We start from the raw sequence: 15,923 nt of genomic DNA, 5'->3' as shown, positions 1-15,923 counted from the left end.
ATAATATTGGTGTGTATCAAGGAAGAAATTTGTGTACTCTTTTTTTTTTTTTTTACCTACATTTTTGGGGGGTGAAAACTGAAACATCAACGTTTTCCTGTAATTTCTCTTTCCCGCAGCCATGTTAAAAATCACATCAAACAAAAAAAAAAAAAAATGCTCTTTCATGCACGATATGTTACCACTACAACACTACTCTCAATACAAAGTTAACACAAATCCTATGTAATAAATGCTGACCACCAGAATACCCAACATCAAACTCTGTTTGAAAAAACTGACCAAACTGTATCTTTTTATAAACGCAAAGATTCGCCTCTTGTTTAGTATATATATTTTCCCTAGTCTTGTATTGTTGAATTTTGTAACAAACTGTGGTCTTGAAGATTGTGTAAATGTGTACTGAGGTATGGAACTGGGTAATGAATATGCATTCGATGAGGAAGAAACCGGTAAGGAAATGTCCATATGTTTTTGTTCCGTGTGTTCTTCATCCTGTTCTTTAATAAATCTATGAAGCTTTTTCGTGTGTTCAAATGGAATATTGACCACATCATGCAATGGCAAAATAGAAGTATATGTGTATCTTGCAAGTTTGGTCTTTAAATTCCACCAAAAAATGAGTATGCTTGAAACTATTGCGAGTACCACATAATTAGCAACATTGATATATGGGGTTTGTAAGAAACAAATGTCTGTTTCCATTTTGAAGGTATCTTTATTTTTAATACTCAATAACTGTACCGCTGGGTACTTCTTGCCCATTGCCATACTAATTGATTTGACTGTAACTTCCCTATATCCATTTTCATGTTCAATATCACAATAATCATGATCATCTCCCGTAAATGTTATGTCGGGTTGAATTTGATTCAATATCTCTCTTGACAATGATTCCTCGACGGAATTTTTATACTGGTACCCATATCCATTAACATCAAATGTCTTGGATTCCCTTAATGGTCCACATGATAAACTAGGATCTCTATATAAGGGGACGTGTGTAAGTAGTATTCTTGGTTTTGCTTTTTCTTGGGCAATACTGTACAAAAAGTCTTTCAGTTGTTTGTTGATGGCCTCTTCCGAGCTTGAAATGCTTAATGTGTCTAATATTATAAAATCGACTCCATCAATATCGACAATAGTATTTACCAAACCAAACGATTTTTCAAATCGCGTCCTCATCGGTATTTTCACACCATTCCCAAATCCAATATCATGGTTTCCTGGTACGTTTAAAAGCATTTTATCCAGTGGTCTAAAAATTCTTTTAAATCGATTGTATTCTTGAGCAAAATATTCATCTGTGGCGTCTCTCCCATTATCTAGCAAATCGCCTAGAAACATTATATAGTTGGGTTGTAAATGATCAAGTAACTCGTTATAGTTTTTTTTGATATAAGTATCAACAGTATGTTTTGACAATTTCAATAATAGTTCGTTTCGGCCAGGATAAGTGTGATTATCTATTAGTTGAGGATCAGCAATCAACAAGATATTTGTTTGTGACAGCGTGGAGGATAACTGCGGCCATTGACATTTCAGAATTGTTGTGGCCGTCAAGTATCGTTCTTGTAAATAAAAAGTCAACACCCATATCGCTAGTAGTATTAACAGCAAGAAATGAGTGCTCTTAAGTTTTAACATTTGGGCGATAATTAACAAATATAATTGTATTGAAATAAAAATGAATGTGTTTATTATGAAGGGTTTTTTTTTTTTTTTTTTCCTTTATTGTTGTTGTTCAATCATGTTGTTTTTTTTTTTTTTTGTTCAACGTGACACGAATAGATTTTGTCGTGTCTTGGTCCACATTTTATCTCGTTCCGCGTCATCTGAGGTGCATCGATGCTCCCAATACGGTACGAATCATTTCACGATGTATTTTAATTTCATCACTTTTCTTTTCACTCTCAAACAAGTAAATTGATCATGACGCAAGATGTATTGGTTATAGTATGTGGGCTTTTGGCTCTTGTATATTTAGGGATCTACTCATTACACTATTTTCAAGATGTGCCTGATTTGTATTTACAAGAACAGTCAATTATGGAACCCACTCGATTATCCAATGAATCGCCGATTTATCATTCCAACAAAACCAGTCACATAAGAGTCGGGTTGGATATTAGATACGATTCGTATAAATTAAGAAGTGGGAACTTGAATGATATTTGGGGAATAGCGATTCAGTTTGCCAAAAAGGGCGACAGAGGTATAACCATTGACAATGATTTAATTACTATTGGATACATTAATTACTGTATTGAAAATTTACAATTGGGTTCACACAAAGTTATTTCTATCCCTAAGGACTATAAAATTGATAGTAAGTGGTTGGTTGTATTGTTTGTTGGATTTGTTAAGCAATTGACTGTTGAATTTTATATCGACAAGCCAACTTCTGATAATGCCATTGATATTTCTAAGCTAAACCTCCCATCTTCGCCGCAAAAAAGTTCTTACGAGTTCATTAATAAATATACACCAGAGAAGGATAGAGGTATTGCCATTAGATTACACAATCAAATATCACAAGGAATAAAATCTATTGTTGATTTTACACAATTGAATGTAGTCAGTGGAGTTGCATCTACAATTAAACATTTGCCAAATTCAGATCTTTACAAAAATTCAAAATTGGTGATTGTGTTGAGCAATTCGACCAACGAGGATATCACCAACTTGATTGTTAAATTATTGACGGGGCTAATATTGAATTGCACCATAACCATTTGTGACAAGTTTTCCGAAGTCGATTCTAATGCGGCAATTATTTCCGTCCCAGAACTGAAATTGCAGTTTGTTAGCAATGAGAGTGATACCATTATAGAAAGGTTTCAACGATACTTGTTAACAAAAGGTATATTTCCATTTAAAAATAACAAAAAGTTAATTTACATTGGCACTTCAATCAATAAGAAATCTGCATTATCGTTGTATGATTTGAATACAATTAGAATCCAACACCAAGCTAGAGTTGTGAAAGAATTATGTTATTATAATATTGTTGGTCCTGTTATCCTTACTGATTACTATGATTACCGACAATTCAATATCAAAGTCAACAAAGTTGGGTGTATTGCCCAATCGTTGGAAATTAAATTAATCAATTTACAGGATAAGTGGGGGAATCTACTGGTCAGAGGATACACCATTGGTAAGACTTTGAATGTTGTTAATGGCCAACAAGAAAAGTTGCAACCGAAGGACAACGATGGATTTATGCCCATAAGCATAGTTAAGGGGAAATGGGGTAGTGATGGTTGTTTATATGTTTTATGATAATACTAGCCTATATATGTATAAAAAAGTTCATTTTCTGCCAAACAACAATAATCAGTTGCTAGACCTTTACTTTTTTGGAAACCGGTTGGTCGCCATCAAATAAACTTGTAGAACTTCTCTTTTTCAACAAGATAGTTGGTTGCTCGTCTTTGACAACGAAAACTTTCTTGTTCAATTGGTTATTAAAATAATTATTAAAATTAACATTAATGATATTCAAATTATCTAAATTCAATTGATTGAAAAAACCTTGCCAACTGTTAATTTTATCCTTAATTTCTTGATTCCAAACTATTTCAGTTCTATTATCAAAGATTAATTGATATTTAATAAAATCGTAACCAAAAATCAATAGTAAATTACACCAGTTTTCATATTTTGATCCAATTAAACATAAATCAAATTTCAACCATTGAAGAATTGTTGATTCAATATGAATCAATTGTTTGACATTTGACTTTTCATTTAATCCACAGATTTTACACCAAGACTTGAACGAATAATTATAATCTTGATTGAATTTAGAACTAATTATAATCAATCCAAGAAACAATTTTTTGGCATCAAAAGTGATTTTTTCTTTGACAACAATTAATTTATAAATGTAAAAGCAACTTAATTGAAGTGATTGAATCGAAGTTTTTGATCTTCTAAGTATTTCGATAATGAATAATTTGATTGATTTTTCATCAAATTTCTGGTCTTTGTACAAAATTTTTAATAAATTAATGGAACAGTTGACTAGAATAGAATTGAATTGTGCTTTATTTAAATAATGAGTATAGTAGTTGTGGTGATTTGGTGATAAAGTAGATGTTGGCAAATCGGATGTAATAGTTGGGGGAGTTAAGGTTGGGGGAGTCAATAAGTTGGCATGTGGTAATGGGTGACTTGATGTAGTTGTTTTGGTTGGTTCCTTTGAAAAGGATGATACAGATGTTTCTGTATAAGAAACAGGGGAAGTTGGAGATTGCATTGTATAATAAAAGTAAGACAGTTGGATCAGGATCAGGAGCAGGAAACAGAAAGATAGTTAATAAAGGTTATTCTCAGTAATTTTTTAATAGATTCTAGTCAAATAAAGTGCATGTATGTTTATAAATAGTATGGTTGATAGTTGTTTATATGTTATAACTGAAAAAGGATTGATAGGAAAAACTGTGGATAAAATAGATTTATATATATAAAGTTTAGTAGAGGTTGATGGAACCTCAGTAAACTTACACAATAACTAAAAAAGAAGAATTACTCATTTTTTTCAACCTCTCCTGCAGATAGCTGTGGCTACTGATAAAGTCATTTCTTTTTTTTTTCATTACAAGGCGATAAGAGAAAAGAAAAATGAGTCAAACTCACCCACCACCACCACCACCACAATAACAAAAATGTCGTGACTTCCACTGCAATGGAGACACAAATTTCACACAAGATTGCATCATCAAATGGAGATAGATCACAAAATAGTTTGTGTGGAGTTGGACATTTGCCATCAATATTAATTACTCAACAATAATATTTTACATTTCTGTTTCTATGTTGCTTGTATGTATTAGAATATATATATACAATAGTGATTATTATTAGTTGCCGTTTGCGAAGTTGTCATCTATGAGTAATATTGACCGGTGCTGCAAAAGTCGTGAAAATATTTTGGTTGAAATTTTTAACCAAATTTTCTCCTTTTTATTTTTGGTTGTTCGCATTAGCCACCAAATATCGTCTCCGATAACGGCAAAAAGGTTACTATGATTCATAAGTATTTACTCTAATAAAGATATATTTGCTATAACAAACATACACAACTACAAAAAAGCGCCAGACTGGTTAATTTCCTGGCAAAACAGTATCAAGAAATTTGACTATATTAACAACAGCAAAAAACTGCTTTGGATCAACACCATCAATAGTCAAACTAGGGTCATTTTCTAATTTTGAAAGCAACAAATTTTCAAAAAAGCAAAGATCATGAACACCTAAAGGTTCGATATTTACATCGACATAAGCAGAACCTTTGTTGTTTCTAATATATTTATGGATCTTGGGGTTGTAGACACCACCAGAGTCCCCCAAGCTTGAAGGAATAGGATAATCCAAAGTGTATTTAGACCACTCCAAAATATCGTCACGGAACGATTCGTGTTCTCCAGCAAGAACAAACACTGAATACCCTGGTTTTTTGAAAGTATCAATGTCTTCCCAGTCTTTCAGATCATAAGGACAATTTCCTGGAGAAACAGTCAACAATTTGAGTTTTGTGTCACCAAGAGTACCTTCATAAACTTCTGCACTGGAAAACCGATCATATTGGACTACATCGTTAGCGGAATAATTATAATATGAATGACCTGGGGTATTTTGATACACTTCAGGAATTAATTTGACCCAAGGACTAACCAAGATAATACTTTTGGGATAAGGTAAACCTGTTTTATTCAATCTCAAGTATTGGGTAAAAGTCACAGCCAAGTTACCACCTGCCGAATCACCCATCAATAAAAGATTCTCCGCCCCACCCTTAACTAAAGAAGTGTAGGTTTCAACTAACTGGGCCAATTGGTGTGGAACAGGATAACCTTTCGATGTTAAATTATAATTCAATACAAGGATCGAGAATCTCTGTTTCTTTGCTGGTTCTAACAAATGATAAATACTCAATAAAGTTTCAATCTGTTGAGGTGCAACATCAAGGAAATAACCACCACCATGTAAGTAAATCAATACTGGATCATTGGGTTTCCTGTTCTTGCTTTCAACAAGCCAATAACTTTGCTTATCAAATTTCTCACCAAAGTGTGGCAATCTTGTTCGATGAGGATAAGATTTACCAATTCCCTTGTTAATCATGTCACCAGTTGGTGTGGTTGCAAAAATTGGGGTATCTTTAACAGGGAAATTAATTAAAGAACGACAAAGAATAACTTTCAATGAATTGGCCAAATCATTCTTGTATCTCTTATTGACACCACCGAAAATAGGATACTTCAACAATACTATCAATAATTTAAGTGGCAACGTAGCAAGATCAAATAACGCTCTTAAAGAAATCATGGGAAATTGTTTTTGATAGTATTTGTTTAAGTAAAACCTGAGAGTATATTCACTACACTTGGGAAAAATCCGGTGCTATTTATACACAAACTTGTGGTGTATAATTGCTCTTGTTCCCACTTATTGGAAGATTGTTCCTGGTGAGAAAATGTGTAATTTTCATATTTGTAATCCATTAGTGGGGGAATGTTGCAGACCTAGAATCGGTTATTTATCCCCTGCACTATTTTAATTTGTTCTTCTGCATTCTATCAACAATTCCAGAAATCCTTACTTTTGTGTGATACGGCACCTCAGAATTGACAATCTAGTGGATTGATATCTTCAAACATTGTTTAAAAGATCAAACGTTTTTGAAACAGATATTGTCTTGCATGCTCATTAATTCTGATATCTTTAACCACCAATACTATGGTTAAACTATGTACATTTGGACGTATCAACGAATGTTTAATTATTAGAATTGTGTTAAACATCGATCCAAGGCTTTTGCCCCATATAAAGTTAAGTGGCCGACTAGCTGTAACTCTATATTTTTTCTGGTTATATTACTTGTAGTTTGTTTGGCTTTACAAGAGTTTTCACAAAAACATGACCCCTGTGTATATTTCATGATAAGAACCCAAACACTCTGGTGTCACTTTGTAGTCTCTTATTCCGGATAATCCATATATACCGCAAGCAGTTTTGTATTATGGCGGAACAAGAAAGTGGTGGCGGAAGAAACACCATCTTTGCCGCATTTCCGTATCAAAAATTCATCGCAAATCTCCATTACGTCAACACCATTTATTTGTAATCCAAAGAATTAGCCAGACCCAATAGCAACCCTAAACAAAGCCATTTATCCTTGGCTTTGAACAGGCCATGTGCGAGTATATTTCCGACCCTGAATTCCATAAATATGGATAATTCCAATGAAAAACTAAACAAGAGACCTCACATTAGAATTAGCATATTTTCCACAATTGGAGGAAATCTTATGGTATCTTGGCTATTACAATATGCCTGCTTTATTCATTCTTATTTTCTGCTAGCTTTTTTATTTTTTTTTTTTTTTTTTTTTTGTTGTTTATTTATTAAGTTACTATAATAGTATTTAAATCCTTACCAGTACAATCTACTCGATACAATAATACCCAATGAACATTATAATAAAACAGAACTCCAAGTCCAAGAAAAAAAGAAACCTTCTATTCCCTCATTAAACGGAATTTTGTGTCGATAATTTCTTTCAATTCCTTATAACTAATAATAATACATTCGTCATTATTGACTAATAATATCTTTTCATCAATACCACAATCCAACTTATTGAGATTAGTCAATACCTTATTCAAGTTGATCACCTTTTTATTGTTTGAGTCATAACAGTTGTACACATAATTCAAAAACAACTTGATGATCTTGTCATTTTCAGTGTTTGAGTTGTCATGTATTAAGTAATTCAACTTGGTCATTAATCTAAACAATCTTGCATTTTCTAATTCTGAGGTCAATTGTCCCTCAATAAAATCCGAGCTGTTTTGTAAACTGTCAATTATACTGAACATCTTTGGAGTCAATCGTTTGCTGAATTCACTTAAATCAAACTCCTCACTGGCCGTATCTAAGTCATTCAATTCTCGCAAATTGTTAACAATATCCTCTGATAAATTAGTAGAAGCTTTCAACAGATTATAAACATTATTGCTTTGTCTCATGTTCGCAGGTAATAGCAAAATTGCCAACTCCATCAACACCTTCCCCACCTTTTGGATGTCTTGTAACTGTCTAATCTTAATATCTTGCTTGGTTTCATCGTCGTTGAATTCTAAAATATCGCTAATTCCAACTGAACTCAACTTTATTCTATTTTTATTAGTGACAATAATTTTACTCAAATCAATAGTCGAACTGGCCAGTAACCCTTTTTCATGGATAACCATAATGGCATTGATTAACTGAATCAAATAATTCCACAACAAAGTTTCGTTAACTGGTTCAACACGTAACCCCTTTTTATGATGTTCTAATAAACTGATGCTATTTGGGTAGTAGTCATATATAATACACAATGCAGTATTCCCAGATTGATTCCCATTAAATGCCATAGTGGTAAATGCGTCCTTCAATCCAACAATATTGGCATTTTTTATAGATTTCCACCTTTTAACAGTTTTGAATGGTTTGTCATTGACAATTTCATTACATGGCTCGATTTTCCTCATCACATATAAGTTGCCATCTATATTGTCAAGACATTTAAAAATTAAGCTATTTTTGCCTAACCATAACTTGGACACTGGCTCATATGATTTGTCTATAGGCACCAATGAATGATATTGATTAACATGTTCCGGCAAATTCAGATGACCTAAACTTTGTAAACTTGCTTCGTTCTTCTTATGCAAATACTCTCGCAAATCATTGGGAATAAACATTGTTTGACTATTTGATTCATATGGTTGCAAGGGAATCGTCAACCTTGGCGGTGGGGCAGGTGCATATAAATGATACTGTAATGGATACATTGGTTGGTTCGCAGCAGCACCTGCTGAACCGGGCAACACAGGACCAGGTGTTTCCAGACCAGGTGTCGGCGCAGACATGTCCAAATTATTGGCAAAATAAGGGTTTGTCGATGGTGAAGACTGCGAAGCACCCATAGATAAAACGCGGTGTTGCAAGGAAGGAGGTTGGGCACCTGTTGCTAATGGTGAAGGAACAGCCAAAGGCTGCTTTTGTTGTTGTTGCTGCTGTTGTTGCTGTTGCTGGTTTTGTATAAGTGGAGCAGATGAGATACCTATTGGAGTTGATGCACCACCTCTATTACCATCTGCATTTGTATTGTTTGCAAAGTCGAAATTCGTGGGAGTAAATGAAGGTGTACTTACATTAAACCTTTTTGAGGTGAATGGTCGTTGTATAGTAGGTGAATCCACTGGTTCTGGTTCAGATACACCATTCTCAGGTTTAAAAACAGGAATCTCTTTCAACTTCGGCGACAAGGTGGAAAACTTGTTTGACAAATTGTTGATACTGGGTTGAAAAGAAGGGGTGTTCAAGTTGAACTTTTTCTTTAAAGATAAATCTGTCGATGATGCAGTTGAGTTAGCACTATTTGGGGTAATCACACTTGTCGAATTGTTCGAGGTATTTGTAGCCTGCTGTTGTTGGGTAGGTTGCTGTCGGTTATGACTGAAAGCGCAACCTTTGTTTTCATATTTGCAATACCCATATATTAATATATTCTTGCAAAGCGTATCTTTCGCTGTATCTAAATTTATATTCATTGACTATTGGTTGTGTTGGGTTATTATGCCTTTCTGTTCGATTGATATTACCATTCAATATGTAAATTGCTATGAAACTGGGAAAGAGAATTCAGTAAGTTGTAATGGGATTGTTGATATGAAACTATGCTTCGAGTTTTTGAAACAATTTTTTCTGGTGGCTCATTGTCTCTCTGTACGTTTTTTCGTTGTCAACTTAAGTGTAGCTCACGCCTAGTTTTGAGGTATTTCTAATTCACCACCAACATAGGAATTGGATAGGTTTCTAAACTATCACGGTTTACTTACTGGATTGACAAACTCTATATTAATAGTCATCTAATATACACTGTAGTGCCATTTCCATTCACGTCTCTTGTCTGGGTTTGGCTGAGCCTAATACAGCAAAAACCTTATATGCAGGCAAATAATACCAAATATTTTTAGTGCGCTGTTGTGTCGATTCATGATTACACGACTCCTAATAAATTGTATACTTTAATACAACTACCAACCAATCCAACTTCAACAACTAGTAACAAAAAAATGGGGGCTAACGCAAGTATTCTTGATGGTTTTATTGAAGATACCAATTTTAGTATTGAAGAGATCGATAGATTGCGTAAAAGGTTCATGAAATTAGATAAAGATGGATCAGGGCAAATTGATAAGCAAGAATTTTTGTCTATACCTGGGATTAGTTCGAATCCATTAGCCACCAGATTAATGGATGTGTTTGATAAAGATGGAGACGGGTCGATTGATTTTGAAGAGTTTATTACTGGGTTATCTGCATTCTCGGGAAAATCAGATAATTTAAACAAATTAAGATTTGCATTCAATATATACGATATTGATCGCGATGGCTACATTGGAAATGGTGAATTATTTATTGTAATGAAAATGATGGTTGGTAAAAACTTAAAAGATGAGGAACTACAACAAATTGTGGATAAGACTTTAATGGAAGCTGACTTGGATGGCGATGGTAAGTTGAATTTTGAAGAATTTAAAAATGCGGTTAATACCGATACAATTGCCAACACTTTGACCTTAAATATGTTCTAGACCAACTAGTTTTAGTTAAGCACCTGTAAGATGGTTTAGAAATTATATAATTAATATATAAAGACAACTCCATAAACTATTGTAAAATTTATCACTATATTTCTCCCAACAATGGCAGTACAAAAAGACATAATGGTGAAATTTTTTATTTTTTATTTTTATTTTTTTTTTTTTTTTGGCACCACAACTATCTTCATTACTAAATGATAGACAACTTTGAATTGAAACTAGAAACTTTACTAGATTGGGTGAAGAATACCGATGATGAAAAGAAGATATCAAACCATACGTATATTTCTCCGCAAATTGATGTGAAAGATGTGAGATCATCAGGTAGAGGTATTTATGCAGTTAGACCATTGAAGAAGGCAGAATTGATTCTTAATATCCCACATTCATTTTTATTAAATTTTACCACTGTTATGGCACATATTGCTAAATATAATGGCATGACAATAGATCTGCACATACACGTACCATTTGATAAACACAAAGATGAATATACAGAGATATATCGTATGTTAACAAAGGAAGAGATTCTAGATCTCTCATCATTCCAATTATTGTCGTTATACCTAACATTCGAACGAAGAAGATCTTCCAAATCGTTCTGGAAACCGTTTTTGGACATGCTACCATCTATGGAAGATTTTGAATTGATGCCGATAGACTGGCCACATGAAATATACACGTTATTACCCTCCTCTACTGGTGTTAGGAACAGAAAAGTTCGTTCTCGATTTGAAAATGATTATCGGGTTATTTGTGAATTAATCAAGACAAAAATTGACAAAGCAGGAGATGTCACAACCCTACTTCCTCGTCAAGAAGTGTTATTATCTTGGTTGTGTATTAACTCCCGTTGCCTTTACATGGATTTACCAACAAGCAAAAACTCTGCTGATAATTTTACAATGGCTCCGTATGTTGATTTTATGAATCATTCGTGTGACGACCATTGCACGTTGAAAATTGATGGTAAAGGGTTCCAAGTACGGACTACTTCTCAGTATAATATTGGCGACCAAGTTTATTTGAGCTATGGACCTCATAGTAATGAGTTTTTATTATGTGAATATGGTTTCGTGATTCCCGAAAACAAATGGAATGATTTGGATATCAGCCAATATATTGTACCACTTTTAAAGCCACTACATGTCGACTTTCTAAAAACATTTGATTATTACGATAATTACACAATGACTAAAGAAGGAATCTCGTTTCGAACAGAAGTAGCGTTGGCTACGTTACAGGAGTCAGATCCTCAAAACTCACGCAAATTATTGGCCTTGATAAACGGTTACACCGATGGAGACATATTCAAGGAACATTCAAACGTATTATTACTGGTCATATTGAATAAAATAATTCACGAAGCGGAGAAACAACAACACCTTCAATATGACGACGACAAAAGAAAGAAAGTAATAGGAGCTTTGTATCACGACATAAAATCGATTGCATCCAACGTATTAACATATATACAAGAAAAATCCAGTTCAGAATTTTGACAAGGAATCTGCAGCTTGTCGATCGATACCTCTATCTATACTAATCTTGCCGTCAATCATATTCGTTACCATATCATTAATAGGTGTACCAATTCTCAATTTACGCCCCAAGAATGAAATATACCCATTTAAATTTTGAATTTCTGTATTTCTCAAATTTCGTACATCCTGTCTCATTGAGGAACTATTTTTGGCAGTGTTTTTACAAACATCAATAACACTCTTTAAAAGTCGATCAGTATTCAAGAATGATTCTGATTCTGGCATGGACTTTAGAATAGTATACTCTTTGACAAAGACATTTTTGGCCTCGCTAATAATTCTTTTCCATATAAATGTCAATTTATTACCATAAAGTAGTTCACCATTCCTGCAATCAAAAATAGCAGTAAATGGGTTCACACAACAGTTTACTATTAATTTCTCCAATTGCATTAGCAAGAACTTTGGATACTCGTAGCGAGTTGCGTTCAAATAAGGGGTATCTAGTATACATTGAATAAGTGCTGGGAAATCATCTATATCTGACTTTCCAGGATACGTTGACAATGCAATTTGGCCTCTCCCCACATGGTGGACTATGCCATTATTTACATATACCCCATGTGTAGTTATTCCCTCATAGATGTTGGGTCTTATTTGGTGAGACCAGTATTTATTAACTAATGTGCTTGTCACCCCCATACCATTTTGTAAAAACAAGATATTTGTATTGGGCAATATATGTGATAAGTATGGCTGCATAGCTGGTATTGTTTGATAAGATTTCGTTGTAACAATCAAATTCTCAATAGTATCTTTAACATGTTGTGGTTTGATTGCTTGCACTTCGGCCTTGCTAATGAACTCTTGGTTATCGTCGTCCAAACGTGTAACACTGATTTGATGATTTGTCGAAGGTTCAACTAACGAATCCGGTTTCAACAATACAACTGGCTTGAGTAGGTTTGGAAACTTTTGTTTCAAATCATGAGCCACCAATGACCCAATAGCACCTGCTCCTAAAATGTGTACCTTTATTTGGTTCTTGAGAATGGTGCCTGACATGTTTGGGATTTCCGATGGTGTAAAATTGTTGTATGTGTGTGTGTGTTTTTTTTTTTTTTTTTTGATTCACTTTTTTTTTTCTTTTCACCCAAAAAATAGCTCCACATTTTTGTTATTGTCCTGAAGTACAAGCAAACCCTGATGCTTATTGTTGGATTAACAGGAGGAATAGCTTGTGGGAAGTCCACAGTTTCCAAAGAGTTAAAAGATCGGTATGGGCTAACTATAGTTGATGCTGATTTGATTGCAAGAGAAGTTGTTTATCCAAATAAACCAGCATTCAATAAGATAGTAACAACATTTGGTGATGAAGTTCCCGACTTAATAAGCGAGGATGGTAATTTGAACAGAGCAGCGTTGGGCCAAGCTGTGTTTGGAAATAAAGAAAAGTTGGCAACACTAAACTCGATTGTGCACCCAGCAGTTAAATGGGAAATATTTAAACAGATTATTAGGGCATATTTTTCTTTGCAGAAACTAGTTATATTAGATGTCCCATTATTATATGAGAGTGGATTAAGTTTATTATGTGGACTTATTGTTACTGTGTCTTGTGAAAGGGGTGTGCAAATTGAAAGATTGTTAGCAAGAAACAATGAATTGTCTGAATCGGACGCCAACAAGAGAATTGAAAGTCAAATGTCAAATGAGGAAAGGAATTACAGATCTGATATAGTTATAGATAACTCTGGAAGCTTAGACACATTAAAGGAATCAATAAAGTATTTAATACCCGAAATTAAACCTAATCTTATTTGGTATTTACTAGACTTGTTCCCACCTTTTGCAGTTACATCAGCTTTGTTTACTTTTACTATTAGAAGAATTGCCGATAGATTCAAAGGTACTAAACCAAAAGCCGATTAATAAGGTTACTGATCAATATACACGTATAATATATTATGTATTACTCACTCTCTATTGACTTTGACGTACTCCACTAACAATATCATCGACTCTTAATAATAAACAGGCACTTTCAATTGCAGTTTTAATTGATTGTTGTTTAATCACTTCTGGTTCCCAAATACCATAATCTTTCATGTCAACAACCTTACCGTTTTCACCATCAATACCATATGTATATTGACCTTGAGCTTGCTTAGCTCTTAATTGGGATAACACTTTGATTGGATTACCCCCACAGTTTTGAATTAAAGTTCTTGGTATGACTTCAAATGCATCTGCAACGGCTTGGTATGGGTATTGTTCAATTCCTTCAATGGTCTTTGCCTTTTCAGCTAATCTGACACTACAAGCCATCTCGGTGGCACCACCACCTGGAGACAAAGAAGGTTCAAACATGACGTTTCTGGTGACAGCCATGGCATCATGTAAGTTTCTTTCAATTTCATTAAGAATATCTTTGGAAGCACCTCGTAACATCACAGTACAGGCTTGTGGGTTTTCACATTTGACCAAATAAGTGAAATATTCGTCACCGATTAATTCAACTTTAAATTCCCCACATTTTGTACCAATGTCCGATTCCTTCAAATCTTCAACTCGGTTGACAATGGTGGCACCAGTAGCTCTGGCGATTCTATTATTGTCTGACTTTTTAACTCTACGTAAAGCGGAAGCTCCTCCTTTCAAAAGATAATGTTGAGCTAAATCGCTTACCCCCTTTTCAGTAATAACTAAATCTGGTTTAAACTCTAAGATTTGGTCACACATCAATTTAACTTGCTCTTCTTCGATTTGTAATATTCTGTTCCAATCTTCCTCTTTTGTGATTTCAATGTTGGTTTGGGATTCACCTTTTTTATATTCTAATGGACAATCCAATAATATAATACGTGGGTTTTTTATTTCCCTTTTCATTTTAGGGTGGACAACATCTTTGTTTAATAAAATACCATCTAACACTTCACTATCAGTAACCTCACCCCCAGGAATCTTTTCAATACGAACATATCTTTTCACATCTATTTCCTTGTAATCTCCTTTTTCAACCATAACTGTTCTAACAGCTTTTAATGATAATTCGCACATTTTAGTTGACCATTTGTTGACATATTTGGTTCCAATAGAAGCCTTAATCAACTTCAACATGGCAGCGTCGTTTTTGATATCAACTGGAGTTGACACCTCATGTATGATTTCCAAAGCATCTTTCAATGCCTGTTTTAAAGCCTTAATGATGATCACAGGATGAATATTCTTCTCAATGTATGGGAATGTTTGTGCCAAGATTTCTCCTGCCAAAATGATCACGGTGGTGGTACCATCTCCAACTTCTTCGTCTTGAGTTCTTGATAATTCAATCATTGACTTGGCAGCAGGATGAGACACATCAATTTCTCTCAATATAGCATGACCATCATTAGTCAACACTATACCACCCATTGGATCTAATAACATCTTGAGCATTGCCTTTGGTCCCAAACAGGTACGAATGATATCGGCAACAGCCTTTGCCGCAGTGATATTGGCAATTTGTGCTTGTCTTCCCTGTTGTCTTTGAGTAGACGTGTTTAAATATACAACAGGAGCTTGAATTGACATTAAGGTAATCAGATAGATGTATTGATATATATATATAAACGGTTGTCGTGAATAGTATAAGTTGTATTAAGGAAAATTTTTTTGCAATGAAAATATTTTTCTTTGTTTCTTCGATTCGTTTCCATCAAAAAACTATGTGGAAGGCCCGCTCCGCGCGTGCTAGTCTCTTACTAAAGTTGCGTGTAAGTATGTCAAAAAA

At 34.1% G+C, this 15,923-nt stretch overlaps 10 protein-coding genes across 10 annotated transcripts; 4 read left to right on the top strand and 6 right to left on the bottom strand. All coding sequences in view use genetic code 12, as the record gives it.

Annotated features, from left to right (window-relative positions):
* Nucleotides 1–198: 198 nt before the first annotated feature.
* Nucleotides 199–1,647, bottom strand: CD36_54810 (calcineurin-like phosphoesterase, putative; the record flags this gene model as incomplete). Its single annotated transcript, XM_002420730.1, has 1 exon — nucleotides 199–1,647. The coding sequence occupies one exon, from the start codon at nucleotides 1,645–1,647 to the stop codon at nucleotides 199–201; it is 1,449 nt and encodes a 482-aa protein (XP_002420775.1).
* A 285-nt stretch (nucleotides 1,648–1,932) lies between these two features.
* CD36_54800 (putative uncharacterized protein yhr045w homologue, putative) lies at nucleotides 1,933–3,285 on the top strand (the record flags this gene model as incomplete). The annotated part of the gene is made up of 1 exon (XM_002420729.1): nucleotides 1,933–3,285. The coding sequence occupies one exon, from the start codon at nucleotides 1,933–1,935 to the stop codon at nucleotides 3,283–3,285; it is 1,353 nt and encodes a 450-aa protein (XP_002420774.1).
* Nucleotides 3,286–3,346: 61 nt separating this feature from the next.
* Nucleotides 3,347–4,264, bottom strand: CD36_54790 (G1/S-specific cyclin, putative; the record flags this gene model as incomplete). The annotated part of the gene is made up of 1 exon (XM_002420728.1): nucleotides 3,347–4,264. The coding sequence occupies one exon, from the start codon at nucleotides 4,262–4,264 to the stop codon at nucleotides 3,347–3,349; it is 918 nt and encodes a 305-aa protein (XP_002420773.1).
* Nucleotides 4,265–5,112: 848 nt separating this feature from the next.
* CD36_54780 (esterase/lipase, putative) lies at nucleotides 5,113–6,336 on the bottom strand (the record flags this gene model as incomplete). Its single annotated transcript, XM_002420727.1, has 1 exon — nucleotides 5,113–6,336. The coding sequence occupies one exon, from the start codon at nucleotides 6,334–6,336 to the stop codon at nucleotides 5,113–5,115; it is 1,224 nt and encodes a 407-aa protein (XP_002420772.1).
* A 1,193-nt stretch (nucleotides 6,337–7,529) lies between these two features.
* CD36_54770 (poly(A)-nuclease subunit, putative) lies at nucleotides 7,530–9,611 on the bottom strand (the record flags this gene model as incomplete). The annotated part of the gene is made up of 1 exon (XM_002420726.1): nucleotides 7,530–9,611. One exon carries the CDS (start codon nucleotides 9,609–9,611, stop codon nucleotides 7,530–7,532), a length of 2,082 nt encoding a protein of 693 aa, XP_002420771.1.
* Nucleotides 9,612–10,136: 525 nt separating this feature from the next.
* CD36_54760 (Ca++/calmodulin-regulated type 2B protein phosphatase, putative) lies at nucleotides 10,137–10,658 on the top strand (the record flags this gene model as incomplete). The annotated part of the gene is made up of 1 exon (XM_002420725.1): nucleotides 10,137–10,658. One exon carries the CDS (start codon nucleotides 10,137–10,139, stop codon nucleotides 10,656–10,658), a length of 522 nt encoding a protein of 173 aa, XP_002420770.1.
* Nucleotides 10,659–10,861: 203 nt separating this feature from the next.
* On the top strand, nucleotides 10,862–12,169 carry CD36_54750 (ribosomal N-lysine methyltransferase, putative; the record flags this gene model as incomplete). Its single annotated transcript, XM_002420724.1, has 1 exon — nucleotides 10,862–12,169. One exon carries the CDS (start codon nucleotides 10,862–10,864, stop codon nucleotides 12,167–12,169), a length of 1,308 nt encoding a protein of 435 aa, XP_002420769.1.
* Nucleotides 12,158–13,216, bottom strand: CD36_54740 (2-dehydropantoate 2-reductase, putative; the record flags this gene model as incomplete). Its single annotated transcript, XM_002420723.1, has 1 exon — nucleotides 12,158–13,216. The coding sequence occupies one exon, from the start codon at nucleotides 13,214–13,216 to the stop codon at nucleotides 12,158–12,160; it is 1,059 nt and encodes a 352-aa protein (XP_002420768.1).
* A 141-nt stretch (nucleotides 13,217–13,357) lies between these two features.
* Nucleotides 13,358–14,083, top strand: CD36_54730 (dephospho-CoA kinase (DPCK), putative; the record flags this gene model as incomplete). Its single annotated transcript, XM_002420722.1, has 1 exon — nucleotides 13,358–14,083. One exon carries the CDS (start codon nucleotides 13,358–13,360, stop codon nucleotides 14,081–14,083), a length of 726 nt encoding a protein of 241 aa, XP_002420767.1.
* A 51-nt stretch (nucleotides 14,084–14,134) lies between these two features.
* CD36_54720 (T-complex protein 1 subunit gamma, putative) lies at nucleotides 14,135–15,724 on the bottom strand (the record flags this gene model as incomplete). The annotated part of the gene is made up of 1 exon (XM_002420721.1): nucleotides 14,135–15,724. One exon carries the CDS (start codon nucleotides 15,722–15,724, stop codon nucleotides 14,135–14,137), a length of 1,590 nt encoding a protein of 529 aa, XP_002420766.1.
* Between the last annotated feature and the right edge of the window lie 199 nt (nucleotides 15,725–15,923).

This window comes from Candida dubliniensis, chromosome 5 (assembly GCF_000026945.1).
Source record: "Candida dubliniensis CD36 chromosome 5, complete sequence".
Lineage (NCBI taxonomy): Eukaryota > Fungi > Ascomycota > Pichiomycetes > Serinales > Debaryomycetaceae > Candida > Candida dubliniensis.
Note: the sequence above shows the minus strand (reverse complement) of the source record. Positions and strands in the feature narration are given on the sequence as shown.